The sequence below is a fragment of the Andrographis paniculata genome, unplaced genomic scaffold (genome assembly GCF_009805555.1).
Source record: "Andrographis paniculata isolate CXL003 unplaced genomic scaffold, ASM980555v1 Contig86END, whole genome shotgun sequence".
Lineage (NCBI taxonomy): Eukaryota > Viridiplantae > Streptophyta > Magnoliopsida > Lamiales > Acanthaceae > Andrographis > Andrographis paniculata.
The window spans coordinates 2,966,505-2,987,054 of record NW_026137624.1 but is presented as its reverse complement, the minus strand read 5'-3'; the positions used below and the strand labels follow the sequence as shown (position 1 = coordinate 2,987,054).

The 20,550-nt window shown below is 34.7% G+C and overlaps 2 protein-coding genes across 12 annotated transcripts; one reads left to right on the top strand and one right to left on the bottom strand.

The window, feature by feature from the left end:
- Positions 1 to 854: 854 nt before the first annotated feature.
- On the bottom strand, positions 855 to 4,064 carry LOC127242289 (probable mediator of RNA polymerase II transcription subunit 26a). 3 transcript variants are annotated; one of them, XM_051261768.1, is made up of 7 exons: positions 3,607 to 4,064; positions 3,007 to 3,135; positions 1,958 to 2,026; positions 1,790 to 1,875; positions 1,380 to 1,427; positions 1,273 to 1,294; positions 855 to 1,160 (listed from the first exon to the last, which is right to left on the bottom strand). In XM_051261768.1, the coding sequence occupies exons 2-7, from the start codon at positions 3,133 to 3,135 to the stop codon at positions 1,116 to 1,118; spliced, it is 399 nt and encodes a 132-aa protein (XP_051117725.1). In that variant the 5' UTR covers positions 3,607 to 4,064; the 3' UTR covers positions 855 to 1,115. The 3 variants fall into 3 exon arrangements, with proteins under 3 accessions (XP_051117725.1, XP_051117726.1, XP_051117727.1); XM_051261769.1 differs by having other exon boundaries at positions 3,754 to 4,064; XM_051261770.1 differs by having other exon boundaries at positions 3,817 to 4,064.
- A 9,505-nt stretch (positions 4,065 to 13,569) lies between these two features.
- Positions 13,570 to 17,662, top strand: LOC127242400 (lipid phosphate phosphatase 2-like). Of its 9 annotated transcripts, none has more exons than XM_051261935.1 (10): positions 13,570 to 13,794; positions 13,918 to 13,999; positions 15,268 to 15,345; positions 15,517 to 15,780; positions 15,889 to 15,976; positions 16,106 to 16,215; positions 16,322 to 16,412; positions 16,526 to 16,714; positions 16,806 to 16,865; positions 17,328 to 17,662. In XM_051261935.1, the coding sequence occupies exons 4-10, from the start codon at positions 15,565 to 15,567 to the stop codon at positions 17,573 to 17,575; spliced, it is 1,002 nt and encodes a 333-aa protein (XP_051117892.1). In that variant the 5' UTR covers positions 13,570 to 13,794; positions 13,918 to 13,999; positions 15,268 to 15,345; positions 15,517 to 15,564; the 3' UTR covers positions 17,576 to 17,662. The 9 variants fall into 9 exon arrangements, with proteins under 9 accessions (XP_051117892.1, XP_051117890.1, XP_051117895.1 ...); XM_051261934.1 differs by having other exon boundaries at positions 13,571 to 13,794; positions 15,559 to 15,780; XM_051261933.1 differs by lacking the exon at positions 13,918 to 13,999.
- Positions 17,663 to 20,550: the final 2,888 nt, after the last annotated feature.

Below are 20,550 nucleotides of genomic sequence, written 5' to 3'. Positions count from 1 at the left end.
AATGGAACTTGGTTCCCTAATGTGGTTTAATTTATGAATATTCGTCGGTTGATGAAATTCTTCTTCATTTTGATATTTTCTCGTATAATTGTGTAGACATCCATTTATCTTGAGAAAATTCAGTTAAGTTGTAATACATGAAAGATAATACTCATTTGATAGTGGAACTATCATATAATTTGTGTGTAAAGTTTATCTGATTTGACCAATGCAAAGAGACCTACATCTAGGATACCAACCCAAATTCATCCACAAAAATTCGAGCATTTTACGGATAAAATATAACCTCATCAACTCCATTCCAACGGTAAGAAAAACCAAAAGAAAACTAATCCAATAATTAATTAATATTGTGGCAAGACTTTCCTCAAAAGCACTTTCACAAAGCCTCAATCTCATATTCTTGATTTACTCTTTTGGATGTTTCAATGAAGCAAAATCCCACCAGCCCCCCGATGCAAACATTCTTCTAGTGAACTTGACCAAAACAACATAAAAAAGACTTGAATAAAAACCCAAACCACAAGAAAATAGACAATTCAATGGTGCCCTTAAAGTATTCCCTGTCAATGGAGCACAATAATTACAAGGCATAGTATGGGATGAAAATACCTTACTCGACCAACTTTGGTAATTGATTCGCAACAAAAATCTATATGGGTACCTAGTGTAACGCTTTGTCGTTGTCTTCAATGGAATTAAAGAAGATTGATTTCATGTAAAACTTTGATTGATACCAAGGTCTTTAAGGTCGTGAGTTCTAAATAGATTTAATTATTTTAAAACACTGGAATATTAGTTTCTAGAACCATAAATTTCATATTCTAATAATAAAAAAAAAGTAAAGATAATACAAGGTATGAATATTGTGCAACAAATATAACACATAAACAACTATAAAAATATGTCATAATAATAAAAGTTATATCAGGTAACATGGACATTCACATTGCCCCTAAAACATGCAACATATGGATAAACTATGAGCTCCATCCACCATCCACATATAATGAAAGCTCTAGTTATTAAAAAAAAAATGGTGAGTTGTTGAGCTGTTTGCCTGTTTTTTTATCAATCCAGATGGTTATTTGATTTAGAAATTCACTCGCCCACAATCATTTGCGTCTTACTATGCTTCTTGGTTGTCCTAGGCTTGTTGGCTGCACATTTTTATGGACGAAAAAATGTAAAAGTAATGGCCTGTGTGCTGTTTGTGTTAACCTGTAATAAGTTCTAGTCATATTGGTTATTAATTTGGGATCGAAGACTAACCTCTCTTGGCTGGCTCGCAATCCTGTGTGACAAATCACGTTAGTTTGTTGTAAATATATAAGTGGATGTATATATATAGCCATCTCTCACCATGTTTGAATACTAACCTAGAAGATTGAGATATCATCCATTTATCAACGATTTTTTTCCATTCACTGCATTGAAGAGAAATAACATTTCAAGCTATCAGAAATTATTCATATTTTTCCTCTAGAGCTATGGACCAAGAAAGAAACAAATTGATATTTATAAACATAGACTTCAAATTAGATCTAAATTCAAAAGTGAAAAATATATAATGAAGAGATAAAAATATGTTCAGTTTCGTATATTGATACAAAGATACGATCACAAATGGAGTAAATATTGTGCAAGAAACACAACATGTACTCAACTATGAAAGTAGATTATAAACAATTTTTAGCTAAATATCTACAATCTTGATTAAGTAGCACAAGATCAAGCTTTCAATGAAATTGGTGTAATAAAAGATTAAAGTGATTACTAAAATCCATACTCGATAATTGATTCAGAGAGTTTCCGAACTACCATTGTTTGATGCGGAGCTCGCAACCTACCAATGGTTAATCCAATCCCTGTATCCTAGAAATAGAAAATGAACTTGTTTAAAAGCATTTCAATCATGGAATGACGAAGCACATATCTATAAAAAGTAACATCAAACCTCTAGATTTTCCTTCGTCATTTTCATCTCATGAAGTTGCCTCAGTAATTCGACCATCTGCATGTCAGACTGTTGCAACCAAACAATTTATAATCAAAACCAAACTATATAACATTACGATGAAAACCATAATATATCAAACCAAATAGAAATCATCCACACAATGCTTAAAATTTAAACAAAAAAATTAAAGTTGTTGTATCCGAAATTTGGATAGTCTCTTCCTGGATGATCTAAAAAGTTGAGTGGAAAATGGATGCAGGGAATAAAATGGGACAAAATGAAAACTCGACAAGGAACACACATATAGAATAAATTAAAGTTAAATTAGAAGGCTAGGAACAAGAACAACATGCATAAATAATTAAGAAAGAGCATGCAAAATTGAACAAAATAGGATATAAACAAAGAAAATTATAGTGCGTCTGATCAAGGGGTTGTTCTTATGTGTAATATTTTCATCTATTAATCTATGTTTTATCCCTTGTTCAATGTTTTTAATTAATATTTTGAGTAACTCTTGACCAAGTAACCCCATTCATAGTGAGTATCTAATTCTTTCATTACATGTAACTCTAAGTAACCCCACTCTATAAATGAGTATCTAGTTCCTTCATTACATGTAATGTTTGTAACCCCATGGTCACTTTTCATCTCTCTCTCAATTCTTTTCTTTCTCATTCATTCTTAGTCATGAATGTGGGTTTTTTGCACACTCATCTTGGGCTAATATCATTTCTGCTTGGCCATCATCAACACATTTCTTCTTTGAGCCATGCCAATTCATTTCCCTTCATCTCCCATATTTCCAAGTCAAACACTCTCTTGTGTCGTCTTCTGAATAAGAATTTGAGCTCCTCACTTGCACAATATGATGATCCCTCTTCCTAAAGGTTACAACGCTTCAACTTGGATTGAAATTCACCATTTTCTCATATGCGTTTTTTGGTCTAACAAAAAGTCATAACATAAACTACTTAAGAACAAGACCACTATTTTATAGGTACTTAGAATATAAAAATAGTTTTAGAATAAATAAATTAGGCCACCTTTTCGTCACCGTTCTCGATAATAGCTTTTATCCTTGCAATTCTTTCGATCTTTGTCGCCTCAGGCTCCTCATCTTGCAACGCCTTGGCGTCATCTATACTAAGTCGACCCAACCGTAGTTCCTCCATCTGACAAATATTAAACAAAAGTTGTCGATAAAAATCAATACACAAACATATATACTATAGGAAGCAACTACATTGATTATGTAAATCAATTAATTTTTTTCTTTAATAAAAAGTAAAGTTCTACCAAACTGTTGAGTGAGAATCATCTCAAAAAACCTATCCAATTAAGAACCAACAAAGGAATATTAGTCTCTAAAATTGAGTATGTGAAGATTGAGATGAACGAATGAAAGAATGATGTTCGAAAAGGGAAATAAAATATTAAATGTGGAGCTCTTAGATATTCCTCAAAACATAGAACCCAAGATCTTGAAAATTAAACTTGAACTAGTAAAAAAAAAAAAAAAAAAAAAAAAACCTAGAACATGAATGAAGAACAAGAAAATGAAGATTATAGTAAAATGAGAAAACAACTAATCCAACCAATAAAATCCTACTAAATGATAAAAAACAATACATAGGAAGACTTACCGGACAAGGAGATGGTTGCTAATTAAATCTTCGGGAAAGAAAAATCTTACCAAAAAGAAATCACACGGAGAAAGAAAGGACCGAGAGAGGGAGATAGAAAGAGAAAGGAAATTGCGACGATGAATGAAACAACTTATCAAAACCTACCTGGGATTGAACTTGCCAGTTCGGTTTATCAAAACATCGAAGCAGAATTGAAATTGTTTTTACCTTAAAATTCCTTCATAACACATCAAAGAGTTTACAACAAAGACCAGACATTTTATAAACTTATAACGTGGGCTAATCTAGAAATCTAAGACTCTAGCCCAATGACAAAATCAACCATGATGAAGGAAGGGACCGACCCAGCCAACAACCATAACAACAACAACCACAACCACAACAACAACAACCACAACAACAACAACAACAAAAACCACAACAACAACAACAACAACAACAAAAACCACAACAACAACAACAACAACCACAACAACAAAAACCACAACAACAACAACCGCACCAACCACAACAACAACAACAACAACCACAATAACAACAACAACAACAACAACAACCACAACAACCACAACAACAACAACAACAACCACAACCACAACAACAACAACAACAACAACCACAACAACAACAACAACAACCACAATAACAACAACTACAACAACAACAACAACTACAACAACCACAATAACAACAATCACAACAACCACAACAACAACAACAACAACCACAATAACAACAACAACAACAACCACAACAACAACAACAACAACCACAACAACCACAACAACAACAACAACAACCACAATAACAACAACAACAACAACCACAACAACAACAACAACAACCACAACAACAAAAACCAAACACCAACCACAACAACCACAACAACAACAACAACAACAACCACTAACAACAACAACAACAACAACAACAACCACAACAACCACAACAACAACAACAACAACCACAACCACAACAACAACAACAACAACTACAACAACCACAACAACAACAATCACAACAACCACAACAACAACAACAACAACCACAATAACAACAACAACAACAACCACAACAACAACAACAACAACAACCACAACAACAAAAACCACAACAACAACAACTACAACAACCACAACAACAACAACAACAACCACAACAACAACAACAACAACCACAACAACAACCACAACAACAACAACAATAACAACAACCACAGCAACAACTACAACAACCACAATAACAACAACCACAACAACCACAATAACAATAACCACAATAACAACAACCACAACAATCACAACAACGACAATATTTTTTTTTCTTTTTTTTTTGGTAAAAATTAAAAATTTTGAAAAGAGTAGACAATGCAATGGGTGAAAAAAAAAATGAAAGAAAGAAAAATTAGTAGACAATGTAAGGATGCATTTTTTTAAAATATTTAGAGTAAAAAGTTATATTTTTTATTTATATTATATATAATTAAAAATATTATATATTAATATAAATTTAAATAAAAATATTAACAAAATTTATTTGTTTAAATTTTGATCGGAACATTTTTATATGTGAAGTATAAAAAATAGTATCGATAATATTACAATAATATTTTATATTATAATTTGTATAAAAAAAAGTAGGGCAAACAAACAATAAATATAAATTTAGGGTGAGCAAAATAATAAATTTATCTTTTATATATATAAAAAAAAACCAAAATATATATATATATTTTTAGGGGCACTCAATGTTACAACATAATAAGACAATTCAAAATGCATTTTGTCCTAGATTTAATCATGTTTAAAAAAAAAAAAAAAAAAAAAAAAGAAAAAACGTTTTAGACACTACAAACAAAATAAAGATCAACAAATACCATAATATGAACAAAAAAATTACACGAGCAAAACATCCGGAACAATGTTTTTCTAATAAGAAAAAGTAACAAAAAGCAGAATATCATTGATTATTGTAAAAGAATTTTAAAAATGGATATGAATACCAAATCAAATAAAAACCAAACGTAAATCAACAAAAAATCTGAATGAAACTCCAATAACTACAACTACATACATATGTATGTGCTTGTGCAGAATGAATAAGAACAACTAAAAAAATAAAATTAATTGATTGATTGATTAAGACAATCAAAAGGCTTCCAATAATATTTCTCACAAAATAACTATTATCTGTCTAATTAAAAAACATACCCATTTAAAATAAAGTTAGTGTTCGTTGGCCTTTCAAATATCTTAAGTCCATAAATTGAAACACAAGTAGAGAAAAATAAGGTAGAAGAAAGATGAAACATTCTATCCAACCAAATCTAATTTGGTAACAACAACTAAAATTAAGAACAAATTCAACTCGATTTGAATTTTATCGACATAAAAAAATAATCATCAATCATAAGATCATCCTTATACTCTTCACCTCACAAAACACCAAATCAAAGTCTAATTACATTTATATAAAAAATAATAATAATAAACAAACAAACAAACAAATCATTAGCTAAAACACATACAATATAAAATCAGAAAATAAAATCACACATCTGCAACAACTCCGCACCAAAATTCTTCACCAAACGCAACACTGCAATCAACAAAAATGAGGAAACGCGACTACCCGCATTACTTACACGGAAAATTCCAGCAATATTAGTAAAGAAAATTCCACATATTAGGGATTTGATATGCAATAAATAGAAATACTTAAAAAAAAATAAAAGTATTGTGAACTTATACCCAAATCGATGGGCTTTTTGAATCAAACTTAAATAAAAATACAAATTAAATTAGATGAAACAAAATATTAATAAACTCAAATAATGACACCGACCTAAAATTGGAATTAAACCAAAATTTGCTAAAACACAATTAAACACACATCATTGGAATTGAGAAAGTGAAATCAAAACTAAAACAAGTAATTTGAAATCAATGAAAACAAACAAACAAAGCCTAAAATCGAATTGAGAAATCAATTCAACTCCCTTTGTGCTTTGATATATCTAGCCGATATCAACTTTCGATTCTTCTCGATTGACAAGACTTGAGAGACACAAATGTTTCAATCGACGCCAAGGCAAGGGGAAAGGAAAAACATTCACGGTGCCATGAATTGCAGGGGATTAAGGGAAAGAATCACTGATCCTCTAAACCCTTGGTTGATCTTTTCCGGACGGTAGACAACCGGCGCGATCAAGGAAGATACAGGGAAAGAAATAGAAGTTTGAGGACTCCAGACATTGGCCGACCGAACAGTGGTGTCGATTTTGTGATCTCCGTTAATTGCATGTTGGATTTTCCATGCCAATTTCGCGTGAAAGATAATGGATGATTTAAGTTGACGAAGAAGAAATTGGAATGAAGGAGTGAGAACGAAGTGAAATAAAAAATAGAAGAGTATAATGAAAGAAAATAATAATAGAAACTGATTCTAAATAAATTGAGATTTTTTTTAAAAAAAAAGTCAGTAATTTAAAAGAGTGCAATACGAAGAGATTCACCCATAAACATACAAAATATATTTGAAGTAATACAAACAATTTGTTTAATTTGGGTTTGGGTTTAAAATTTGTATCTAACATTTGACTTAAAAACTTATATTTTTATTTTATAAAAAAGTATATATATTTTTTTTATTAAAAATCATATTATTTACGACAACGATAAAGAATAAAATTAATTTAATACAAGTTAAAAAACCGTTGTCGTAAATTATATAAATTGTTGTTGCGAATTAGATATCAGCACAATACGTTACAAATGCGTGAGTGAGGTGCAATGTAGGGAGTTGCGAGGTTAGGATGGAAATAGGTCCTAGTAGATCTGAAATTCAACCAATTTATTTGAGTTAGATCTAATTATCCGGATATCGAATACGGATCAGGTATAATGTACCTTTTTTGGGTCAGATCTCGGGTCCAAAAGTAGACCCTACTCGATCCGAATTTGATTAATATATTAATAATATATAAATATATATATTTTAAAAACAATCGTTTCTTAATAATATAAATTACATTAATTACATATTTTTAGTTTAATTTATTCATTTAGTTATTATTTATTATAATAATTTGAATAAAATACATAAATTTTAATATATATCGGGTTCGAATTCAAGTTCGGATACAATTTTGAATTAAGTTTTAAGAATCATTTATAAAAAAATTCAAATCTATTATGTTTCTTCGGATATTGTTCAAATCGAGTTCATATATACTCGAATTCAGATATAATCGGGTCCAGTTGAATTTCAAATCCAACAAAGAGTATTGTGGTCGGACCTTGAGTCCAATTGGATCCGACCCAACCAATAGGGGTGGACACAGTTTAGTTATTTGCAAATATGCATATATTTGATATCCGAATTGAACCGAACAAATACCCGAAATCGCGAACCTTATCCGAACCAAAATTCAGTTAATAAAAAATGCTTGCAATATTTGCAAATAACTCGAACCGAACCGTAATTAATTTGCATTAAAATAATTAAAATTTTAATTAAATAGAAATATTTGCAAATATAATTATTAATATAAATTTCAAAATATAATAATATAAATATATTCGGTTCGGTTTGTTGGGTTTGGGTTCCTTCTATGTGTGGAGGCCCAACAATTCAAGTTAGCCCCAAAAGAATTGAGAGTCCACTTTTGCCAATTGTTGCCCTAGCCGTCATAGTTGGGAGAGAGATCATTTGGGTACAGGGTTTGAGAGAGACAAATGTTATCCACGCATACGAGAGAATCGGCAAGCAAGAGAGAATTTCTTCAACTCGGTTCCGATCAACGGTCTCGTCATCTTCGGATATTCCTTTTTGGTATCGTTGATTTCTCACTATTTGTTTGGATTCGGCTTTGAATCTTATTGGTTGGTGATTGGAATGGGTTGTTTGTAGTTGGGAGATCTCTTGTGATTGGGGTTAGATTTTTGTATTTGGGTATGGAGTTTGATAGCCCTTTTTTGGTTGTGGTTATCTTTGATTGTACGAATCTTTTTTGATATAATGGATTTTGCCTTGGGTCGGGTGATAGGCCTCGTGGTTTTTATCCTTCACTTTGAAGGAGTTTTCCACGTTAAAAGTTTTGGTGTCTCATATTGTTATTTCCATTGTTTATTGGTGGTTATCATTCATCTTCTTTTGGTAGAAAAATAATTGATTGAAGGCAAAGATTTTGGTGGAACAGTTTGAACACACTGCTTAGGTGTGACCACGCTTAAGGAGTACATCGAATCTGATTTTGGTTTGCATTTCGGCCTTCTTCCGGTATTCTCCCAATATAAAGTGGTATCAGAGCAAAGTTGTTTGGGAGGAACAAACTATCATGTTTGGAAATAGAAGATAATTGATCTTCTATATGTGAAGAAGTTACACGGGCCAGTATTTCTGCGGCGAAGCCTGATATTTATACTAGTAATGCAGATTGGGAATTGGAGCATCGACAAGTATGCGGTTTCATAAGGCAATGGGTAGAGGACAATGTTTTGAATCACACTGTGAATGAGACAAATGCCAAAACATTGTGGGACAAACTGGAAAGCTTATATGCTTGGAAGACTGGCAACAATAAATTGTTTATACTCAAGCAGGCTATGCGATTGAGTTATCATGAGAGCAAGTCCATTTCCGATCACATAAATGAGTTTTAAGGATGTTTCGATCAGCTATCAGGCATGGGAGTGAAGTTTGATGATGAGGTACTTGGTTTGTGGCTACTTAATACTCTTCCATATTCATGGGAAGGTTTCAGAGTCTCTTTGCCTAATTTTGCGCCCGATGGGATAGTCACTTTGGAGTTTATCAAAAGTGCCATTTTGAATGAAGAGGTGAGGAGGAGAAAGGTATTGTTTCAAGTTAAAAAAGGAGCAGAAAGGCAAGGACAACAAGTATGAGCAGAAAGATGATGATAGGAACAATGACCGTGTGAATACGACAATGCCGGAGGATCTCGTCATTGTGTATGAGGAAGAGGGAATTCATCTTACCCAAAATGAGACTAGTTGAGTTATGGGTAGTGGAGTTGCATTCTATGTGACTGCCAATAGAAATTTTTTCACATCATATACTCCGGGAGACTTTGGAGTCTTGAAGATGGGAAATGATAGTTTGGCGAAAGTAGTAGGCACAGGAACAATGTGTTTGGATACCAGTAGTGGATACACACTAATGTTGAAGGATGTGAGGCATGCTCCCGATGTTCCACTGAATCTAGTCTCCACTGGTAGGTTGGATGATTATGGATATTCCTGCCATTTCGGTGATGGAAAATGGAAGATTACCAAAGGTTCTATGGTAATTGCTCAGGGTAAGAAAAAGTCCACTTTATATTGGTTTCATTCTATTATTTATGCGAATGGTGTTAATGCAGTTCAGAATGGGAGTTCTTCGAGCTTATGGCATAAGAGATTGAGTCAAATTAGTGAGAAATGACTCAATACTTTGGTGAGAAAGAATCTACTCCCTGGTGTTAGACGTGCTTAGCTTGATAAGTGTTCACATTGCCTTGTGGGAAAGCAAAGATGGGTTTCTTTTGTTCATCACCCTCATACGAGGAAAAGAGATATTATTGAATTAATCCATTCGGATGTGTGCGGTCCTTTGAAGGTAAAGTCTTTCGAAGGTGCAGTTTATTTTGTTACCTTCATTGATGATCACTCAAGAAAATTATGGGTTCGAGTGTTGAAATCAAAAGATCAGGTTCTTGATGCTTTTGTTGAGTTTCATGTTTCTGTTGAGAGAGAAATAGGTAAGAAATTGAAGTGCATCAGGACCGATAATGGAGGTGAATATCGTGGACCGTTTGATGCTTATTGTCGAAAGCATGATATTCGACATCAGAAGATGCCTCCTAAAACTCTGCAACTAAATGGCTTGGCAGAAATAATGAATAGAACGTTGATGGAGAGAGTCAGATGCGTGCTTTCGGATGCTAAATTGCCTCAACATTTCTGGGGTGAGGCTTTATATGCAGTTGCTCGCATTATCAACCTGACTCCTACAATGGCTTTGCAGACAAATGTTCCTGACAGAATTTGGTACGAAAAAAGAGTATCTTATGATCACCTCAAAGTTTTCGGATGCAAGTGTATTGTTCATATGCATAAGGATGAACGATCCAAGTTGGATGCTAAGACTCGATAGTGCATCTTTATTGGCTATGGTGATGATGAATTTGGCTATAGGTGTTACGATCCTATTGAGAAAAAACTTGTCAAAAGCCGTGATGTTGTATTCATGGAGGATTAAACGATTGAGGACATTGAAACGAACCATAAGCCAAATGTTCAAAATAAATACTTAATTTATTTGGATCGAATTCTTACACCAAAATTGGGTGGTGATGAAAATCAGTCTGTCGGTGATGGTGTTGTTGATGATGTTGATGTTGGTCCGGATTTGGTGGATATGGCAGAATCTTCATTGAGAAGGTCTACGCGGGATAGACAACCCTCCACTAGGTATTCATATACGGAGTATGTGTTCTTGACTGAAAATTGAGAGCCTGAGGATTATGAAGAAGACGTTCAGAGTCCTGAAAAAGAAAATTAGATTGATGCTATGAAAGATGAAATGCAATCCCAACATGCTAATGACACGTATGAGTTAGTTGAGCTTCCAAGTGATAGAAGGGCCTTGAAAAATATGTGGATCTATAAAGTGAAACATGAAGAACACTCATCCTCTCCTCGATACAAAGCCAGACTTGTTGTGAAGGGCTTTAGTAAAAAAACATATTGTTGATTTTGAGAAGATTTTTTAACCGGTTGTCAAGATTACTTCTATTCGTGTTATCCTGGGTTTGGTTGTTTGTCTTGACTTAGAAGTGGAGCAAATGGATGTCAAGATGGCATTTCTTCACGGTGACCTCGAAGAATAAATTTATATGGAGCAGCCTAGAGGTTTTGTGGTGAAAAGGAAAGAGAACCATGTATGTCGATTGAAAAAGAGCTTGTATGGACTTAAACAGGCTCCGAGGCAGTGGTACAAGAAATTCGAATCTGTTATGATTCAACAAGGGTACAAGAAGACTGATGCCGACCCTTGTGTTTTCGTGCAGTGGTTCTCAGGTACTTATGTTATCATCTTACTTCTTTATGTAGATGATATGCTCATAGTAGGCTTTTCAGCCTCAAAAATACATAATCTGAAGAAAGAGTTGAGCAAGCATTTTTCGATGAAGGATTTGGGGCCAGCTAAAAGTATTCTTGGCATGTATATTTCTCGGAATAGGGAAGAGAAAAAGTTATGGTTATCCCAAGAAAAATATATCAAAAAAGTGTTGCAGCGGTTCAACATGGACGAGGCCAAAGCTACTTCTATCCCGTTTGCTGCTTCGTTTAAATTGAGTGTGAAGTAGTGTCCTTCTATTGAGAAAGAAAATGAAGATATGCAGCGGATTCCTTATGCCTCAGCAGTTGGAAGTTTGATGTAAGCCATGGTGTGTACTCGGCCGGACACAGCTCATGCAGTTGGTGTTGTCAGCCGATTCATATCGAATCCTGGCCAAGAGCATTGGAGTGCAGTGAAGTGGATTTTGAAATATCTTCGGGGAACTTTGAGTATGAGGTTGTGGTTTGGTATTGAAAAGCCGGAGCTTGTTGGTTATAGAGATTTTGATATGGCCGGAGATATTGATAATATGAAATTTGGATACTTGATAACTAATGCAGGGGGAGCTATTTCATGGCAATCCCGATTGTAGAAATGTGTTGCACTCTCTTCCATCGAGGCGGAGTTTATTGTGTTACCGAAGCTTGCAAGGAGTTATTATGGTTGAAAACTTTTGTGAGTGAAATTGGTTTCGCTCAACAAAAGTATATTTTGTATTGCGACAATCAAAATGTGATCCATCTTAGCAAGAATCCGACATTTCATGGGAGATCGAAACATATTGATACAAGGTCTCATTGGTTTCGAGAGGTTTTGGATTCTAAGTTGATTGAAGTTGATAAAATCCACACGGATGAAAATGGTGCGGATATATGCACCAAAAGTCTTCCAAGAGACAAGTTCAAGTTCTGCAAGATGGATGCAGGGTTGGTTGCCTCCTCCACATAGTCGAAAGGGGGAGAATTGTTGGGTTTGAGTTCCTTCTATGTGTTGAGGCCCAACAATTCAAGTTACCCCAAAAAGAATTGAGCGTCCACTTTTGCCAATTGTTGCCCTAGCCGTCATAATTGGGAGATGGATCATTTGGGTGCAAAGTTTGAGAGAGACAATCGTTATCCACGCATACGAGATAATCGGCAAGCAAGAGAGAATTTCTTCAACTCGGTTCCAATCAACTGTCTCGTCATCTTCAGATATTCCTTTTTGGTATCGTTGATTTCTCACTATTTGTTTGGATTCGGTTTTGAATCTTATTGGTTGGTGATTGGAATGGGTTGTTTGTAGTTGGGAGATCTCTTGTGATTAAAGTTCTATTCTTGTATTTGGGTGTGGAGTTTGATAGCCCTATCTTTGATTGTACGAACCTTTTTTGATATAGTGAATTTTGTCTTGGGTAGACTGATAGGCCTCGTGGTTTTTATCCTTCACTTTGAAGGAGTTTTTCTACGTCAAAAGTTTTGGTGTTTCATATTGTTATTTCCGTTGTTTATTGGTGGTTATCATTCATCTTCTTTTGGTAGAAAAATAATTAATTGAAGGCAAATGTTTCAATAGAACAGTTTAAATACACTGCTTAGGCGTGATCAGAGTACATCAAATCTGATTTTTATTTGCATTTTGGCTTTCTTCTCATATTCTCCCAACATGGTTAATCGAACAAAAAAATATATCAAAAACTGAAATCAAACCGAACCCAATAAATACTAAATATACAATATTTTTATTCTAACCAACATTCAGTTCCGTTGAACAGTTCGACAGCTCGATTCTAATTTTTTTTTGCCCATACAGACCAAACCCATTACCATCCGTGTGGCGTCCCCAACTTGTGACACGCCCGCCCGCGTGGCACGTCACATCCTCGCCGCCTCAGCCGCTGTCTTCACGACGTGGCGGTAATTCCATTCCCATTCTCATTCCCTAGTGGTCGGTCAGTCGTAGTCAGGTCGCCGTATGCCATGATTCTGCCGAGCGAGCGACACCCATTATCTGTCTCTCCCCCTCCGCTTGCTTGCTTAGTTGACTCTCTCTACCCTACCCTTCGTCAACCTCCTCCCAAAGGTACCATTTAATTGATTTATTTATTTAAATTACATCGATCTTTCTGTCTGCTATTCAATGTCAACGCTATCTATTATATGGAACTGAATTGAATACAATTAATTAATTAATCATTCATGGTAGGGCAAAGTTAAGCTTCGTTTGCCCCATGTGATGTGACCCATCTCTCGTCGGGCTCTGATTTTCGCTTTCACGGCCCTTTTTGGTATTTGATTTCTATTGTTTAAGAATGATTGAATAGAATAGAACCAGTGTTCATTTCGACCTCACGTTATTTGGGGTTTATTTGCTTGGCTTGGCTGTATGTAAGTTCCATTTTGTCTCAATTAATTGGAAATCATCAGCCATGCCCATGAATGATTTTGACTATTCTTTTTGGCCCCAGGTTTGTGGATTCTCTGTTTACGATACTCCTTAAGCATGTTACGTTGTTCACGTTTATGTTGTTGTTCTTAGTTGTAAAGCCTCTTGGTTTTATGCTGAGTTGAATTTGGTTGCAGATTTTCGTGATATTGTTTCTAGTTTCAGATTTTGTTGCATTTCTTTCGAATTTGCTGGACTGCGCCTTTAATCGGATTCTTGGAAAGGAATATGATAGAATATTAACATTTTTTTTTTCTTAAAGATGAGGAAAATGAATAGTTTTAGGTTAAAGAAGATTGCTTTTTTACCTTGTACAGGGTTGATGAATATGATGAAAAATAATACTTTTGCTCCGCCTTTCTCCTGCCAGATTGGACATTTTCTTTTTCATTCTATACCCATTTCCTCCACGGGCTTTATAAAAAATCCTTAAATAAATTTACATTTTTGTTACTTTGTTTATATCTCTTTTAAAGTGCCTTTACAAAGATGCATAGCCAAACAGGATGTTATCATGTGCTTCTCTTATAACTTTTGAGCCTAACAGAGTTGAACTTTTGCTTCATTTATATGTATTGTTGAGGCCAAACGTGCCTTGAATATGGCTGCATTGGGACTGACTGTCCATTATGAAAGAACTAACTTCCCGAATATTGAATTTGTGTATTTGATAGTAGAGCTGCTGTATCTGATTTATCAGAAATGTTCTAGTTGCCTCTGAATTATTTTGGTATCCAAAATCATAATTACATATATGCTATTCAATGCCATACATGTTAGAAATGGAAGAAACATCAGTAGTTCACAGAATGACCAACATTTTTTTATTAAGAAATCCTTTTTATTCTCATAGTTTGAGAACTATTCCCACTATGTATTCTTGTCTATATGTATCATATCACAGATTTGCGATCAAGCGCCGGATGCTCGTCTCTGTATTTTAATGTAACATGTTTCCTTTGTGTAACATATTATGTGATGCAGTCACTGACATTTTTTATTAATCTTCTTTTCTCAACACGGGTTGCAAAGATTTACATCGTGTTCCTTGCTATTGTTCCATTAAAGGCCATCTTTTGTGATTGTTTTGTATTTTTGATTTGGAAACAGAGGACTTATACCAGTATCAGTGACTGGTCTTCTCAGCTAGATGCCCCTTTTATAGAAATCAATAACCATAACCAACGGGTATTTCTTATCATCTAGTCTTTTTTATTTTTTATGTTTTTATGAATGTGCAATTGCCATGAATGATTATTATCTCCCATCAGATCATGACGACTTCTTGCTATTTTTGTCTTCTCTGAGATTCTTACCATTTTTAATATTTCGTTACTCACTCGTAACTTTGTGCATCAGAATAAGGCAGAATCAAAACTCATTATCTGTTGCGTTCTTCAGAGAGGAATGAGAGGAATGCCGGGCGGTGAATACATCTCAAGGTCCCATGGAGTTCAAGTGGTGAAGACACACACATATGATTGGCTAATGCTTATGCTGCTGGGGTTGATTCTAACTGTGCTTAATATTATCCATCCATTTAACCGATTTGTTGGAAAAGATATGATGTCAGATCTCAAGTATCCTCACAAAGCAAGCACTGTTCCATTTTGGTCAGTTCCAGTAAGTCAAAATTCTATATATACAGGCGTATTGAGTTAAGAGTTTTCTACTCAAGCTCAAATAGGTCACACTAACTTAACATATGTTGACTTACATGGAATGTTTTAGGTATATTCAGTTATGTTGCCAATGTTGGTATTTCTGTTATTCTATCTTCGACGACGAGACATATATGACCTTCATCATGCAATCTTGGGTATTTTTTACTACGGCGCTATATTTTTTGTTCATTTTGAACTCATTATTATACTCACACCAATAAAAACTGGATTGGAGCACATGCATTCTTACATAATGAATAAAGGTATTTGTTTGTTCGTGTAAGGGATTCTGTTTTCAGCACTCATAACAGCAGTCCTCACTGATGCCATAAAAGCTGCTGTGGGCCGTCCACGTCCTGATTTCTTTTGGCGATGCTTTCCTGATGGAGTAGATGTAAGTGATCCCCTGACTCAGTTCTTTACAGCACTCACTGTATCTTGAGAGCCCACATTTGTTTCAGATATAATTCGATTTGTTACTAAACTTCCACAGCATTCAGGTCTACGACCGATGGGGTAATGTGGTTTGCCATGGTGACAAGCATGTCATACGGCAAGGCCATAAAAGCTTTCCCAGTGGGCATACTTCATGTAATCACCATAACCTTAGAATCACCCGTCCCAATGTAATTTTTTCATGCAAATTTCTTAATGAATGTCCCTTTTACTTATCCCATTTTCTCCAATGTCACTTTTCAATTTAGGGTCATTTTCTGGCTTGGGTTTCCTATCATTGTACTTAGCCGGGAAGATAAAGGCATTTGACGGTAAGGGCCACATTGCAAAGCTCTGCGCAGTTTTGCTTCCTCTACTTTTTGCATGCCTTGTTGGGATTTCTCGCGTTGATGATTATCGGCACCACTGGCAGGATGTTTTTGCAGGAGGCCTCCTAGGTTTGTCTAATGCAGCTCATCGCAAAAAAAGTCCCTCCGATAATAATTTATTGAACTATCTTCCTTTGTCTAATGCGTGTTGTGTTTGCAGGTCTAGTTGTGGCTACCTTTTGTTATTTGCAGTTCTTTCCACCTCCTTATCATATTGATGGTATGTATGTATGTCTTTCCACGATTATAATGTCTTTTCCTCACAAAATTGTTTACCCCAGCTAAACCCGAAACACTGCCATATATGTGTTGGGTTTGCAAATGCAAACATAAATGAATTGTTGATTTTGGGTTATTTAAATGAGGAAAGTAGGATGTTGTTGACATTGGTTATTACAGATCAGGCAGGATGCTTTAATTAAATGAATAGGAGGAGGCAGCGACAAGATTTGAACTTTTCTGTTGAGATTTAGATCTAGTAAATGGATTCAAGTTTCTCTTATTCATTGATTTTATGATCACCATTGGAAAAAATTATGAGCAGACTGAATATTATTAATTTGTTGGGTGCTAATATATAGTTTGGGGTATGAATGCTCCCTCATACTCTTTCTGTTTGCTAATGCCAATGCAATTAATTTTGTGGAATGGTTAATGTAGTTTCTTCTTGGTTGCATTGTAGGATGGAGAACTTATGCTGCAGCAGCAACACATTTAGGAATAGGAATAGGAATAGGAATGGCGGAGGAGTTGCATCCCGGCCCTCGCAGTACTGTTGGGGGCTGCGAAGCTGAAGCTGCTGAGGTTGAAATCCAGCCAAGTGGAAGGAACAACAATTCAGAGTCAGATAGAGAAAAGGGAGTGTACTTGTCGTCGTCAGTTTCAGGCAATTCCAGCTTACCAGTTGATCTAGAATTTGGAAGATCTTGAGGTTTGAAGGTTGTTGGTTGGCATGGATGCATATGTACAGACATACATGCATGTTCAGGGAGGGATGGATACCAGTTTGTATGTTTATACCTTTTTTCTTCCCAAAGTAAAAGGGTGAAATTTCTGTAGGTAGTTTTTATTTTTATATATTTATTATTATTACAAATCTTTTTTATCGGAATGATCAAAAGTATATTAAAAGTATATTAATATTGAAAAAATAAATGTACAAAATCCCGGGCATACCCGGGAGATCAGGAGAGAGGACCTACTCACCTAACGTCAGGAATTAGCCTATACAATCAAGAACTAATGTTCGGATATTAAAAAAAAAAAACTAATGTTCGGATTAAAAAGAAAAAGAGACGGATCCGGTGTTGATAGGTGCACTTATGTTGATACAATATAATCTAATGATTGTAATTTAAACATGGTCTAATAATTTTTTAATTCAGATGAAAGGTTTAAGCATTCGTCTTCCCTTGTACTGATCTGTAAGCTTCCCTCCTTCGGTATTCTTTTTCGAATCACCTTTTTCAGCAAACTTGTTCACTCGTTCCTCGACCTTCTTTAATTCGTCTTCAACTTTGATTCTTCATCTTCAACTTCTTTAACCCACTGCGCCGTTTCAAATCAATGACACGGACGCGCTCGTGATTGTCAATTTCCTCATCACCGGTCGCTCCTAAATTTCGGTAAGTACTGTATGTTTAATCGCTCGTTAAATGTTTCTCTCATTCCACGCTACCCAACTTAAATCGTCGTTCTTGTTGTTGGAGAAGCCCTATTTTGAGTTTGCGGAGCCCTAGTTCGATTAATCCTAACTCGTCGAAAGCGATCAACAATGTCGAAGGCGTCCAGTTCAAAGGATTCTATCGTTCAACTACCACGTGTTCCCAGGAAAGTCGCTCACCTCAACGAATCTTTACAACAACCTTATCGTGAGCTGATTACAAGGTATATTCAATCTAGTCCTTTCAAATGATTATTCCATGTGAAACCAATGCCTATTCTTATGGCTCATATTATGCAATTACTGAGTTATTGAGATCCTGATAGCGAGTGCTTTCATCTATCTAATGGGAATAGATGGTATATTACGGATCGGGATGTTATTGTTGTGTATGGGCTGCCATATGGGAAAAATAAGGAATCTATTTCATTGTATGAGTTTGATTCTTGGTACAGTTTTGCCGATAGATTTTGGTTAGATATAAATTTATATCTAGAAATAAGAAATATATTGTCGAGCCTTTGTGAAAGAAGTTACTAGACAGTGGCAGGCTAATGAGTGATGTTAATTTTTTGAGAATATATGTCATCTACTGCATATGTGTCTTGTTGACGCCCATATCCAATTCGAAGATCAATCATTCGTATATTATAGTTCCTTGAGTCCAAGGAGTTGGCAAGTGAGTATAATTGAGTTGGTTTTTTGAGGGATAAGATTGTGGTGGGTTTGGACGCGATGTCCAAAAAATTCAAGAAAAGTTCACCGGTCATTGGAAGGTCATCCAGAGATATCCATTGTTTAATGGTAAATTAAAACATTGTAATCTTTTTGCTTACTTTTCTGTTTTATTGTTCTCTTTGTGTAATATGCTAGTTTTCTATTTTCAGCATATATTTTTTTGACAAATTCCATAATGAGAAAAAATGCGGGAGGCTTTTTTTTTCAAGTCATCTTACACGAAACTAACGTTGGAAGATGTTTCAAAGCTCTTCAGCCCTCAAAATTTTCGATCTTCAAAGGTTAGAATTAAACATGTAGCTTTGAATATTTTGAGTTGATGATTTGTTCAACCTGCTAACTGTTCCTTTACGATCTGTTAAGTAATACTTGTTGATATGCTGAATTAATATTTCTGAAATGCTGGATTTGATACATTGACTGATAAATAGGATGATGGTATAGATTTTGTTTGTTTTTTCCTGGTGACTATTCCACTATGATGCTGACTTAATACCTTGACTGATACATAGAAGAATGATTCTGAAAAATCATTACAATGGTACAAGAATGAGGTTTTACGGGTATCATGAATTCTTTGCAATTTAATGCAAGAATACAACAAGAAGTTTAAGGGTCATGAGGATGACATTATTGATGGAAGAAAAAGAGCAGAAGATGAAGATATTCATGAAAAAAATGTTGAGAAGGTGATTTTAATTATATGAGTTTATAATTTTGAGGTTGTTCTGTTATATATCAATTGTTTTTATTGAACAATTGCAATGTATATAAATCTTACTCCTAATTATTGCCATAGGAATTTTTTGAGCGTGATTTGCCATCGCGGGAGGAAGCTGTCTGTGAAGAACAAAATATTGAACAAGTATTTAAATTATATGCACATTGATCATTGTTAGATAACCATTATATCATTTATATTTTGAATTACTTAAAAACATATGCCTTGATCATTGTTATAGGAGCAAACTGAACATAAGGCGGCAGTGCAAACTAATGAAATAGATTGTGAATCTCCCAGAAAGAAACAAAAGTGCGATGAAGAAGTTTATATTGACTCAATGAGTCTTTTTTCACTTGGGTTAACATAAAAGTTTAAGAATGATGCCGGACATCCGAAGGAAGGTTCCCCAACTAACATTGCTCTGAGTATTTGCAAGGTATAACTAATTTTATTTGCTTTTTGGGTTTATTTATAATTTGTATATAGAAAATTTTTAAAAGACTGATGAATTTATTTGGCAAGAAATTGTGTTGTATGAATCAAATGAACGAGAAAACATTCAATGGCCAATGTCATCCAGTCTAAAATTACCATAGTGCATTGAGTCTTCTCTTCCCAAGCTTCAAACAAAAAAAATTTTAAGTTAATCCGGATCGAATGGCCTCGAACGTGTTGTGTTCTCCATATGAAAGATCCTCCAGCAGTTTTGATGAGTTTAAGTTGAGTGAGGAGAAAGAAAGGACTGTTAAAAGGGCATTTTATTTACAATACCCCTCAGCA

Coding starts and splice junctions, on each gene's coding strand:
- LOC127242400 (XM_051261929.1), top strand. CDS start 14,141: ATGCCCATGAATGATTTTGACTATTCTTTTTGGCCCCAG. Junction 16,216..16,321: donor GCTTTCCTGATGGAGTAGAT/GTAAGTGATCCC, acceptor CACAGCATTCAG/GTCTACGACCGATGGGGTAA. Junction 16,413..16,525: donor TCCCAGTGGGCATACTTCAT/GTAATCACCATA, acceptor TTTTCAATTTAG/GGTCATTTTCTGGCTTGGGT.
- LOC127242289 (XM_051261768.1), bottom strand. CDS start 3,135: ATGGAGGAACTACGGTTGGGTCGACTTAGTATAGATGACGCCAAGGCG. Junction 2,027..3,006: donor TCGAGAACGGTGACGAAAAG/GTGGCCTAATTT, acceptor TGGTTGCAACAG/TCTGACATGCAGATGGTCGA. Junction 1,428..1,789: donor CTCTCTGAATCAATTATCGA/GTATGGATTTTA, acceptor TCTTCAATGCAG/TGAATGGAAAAAAATCGTTG.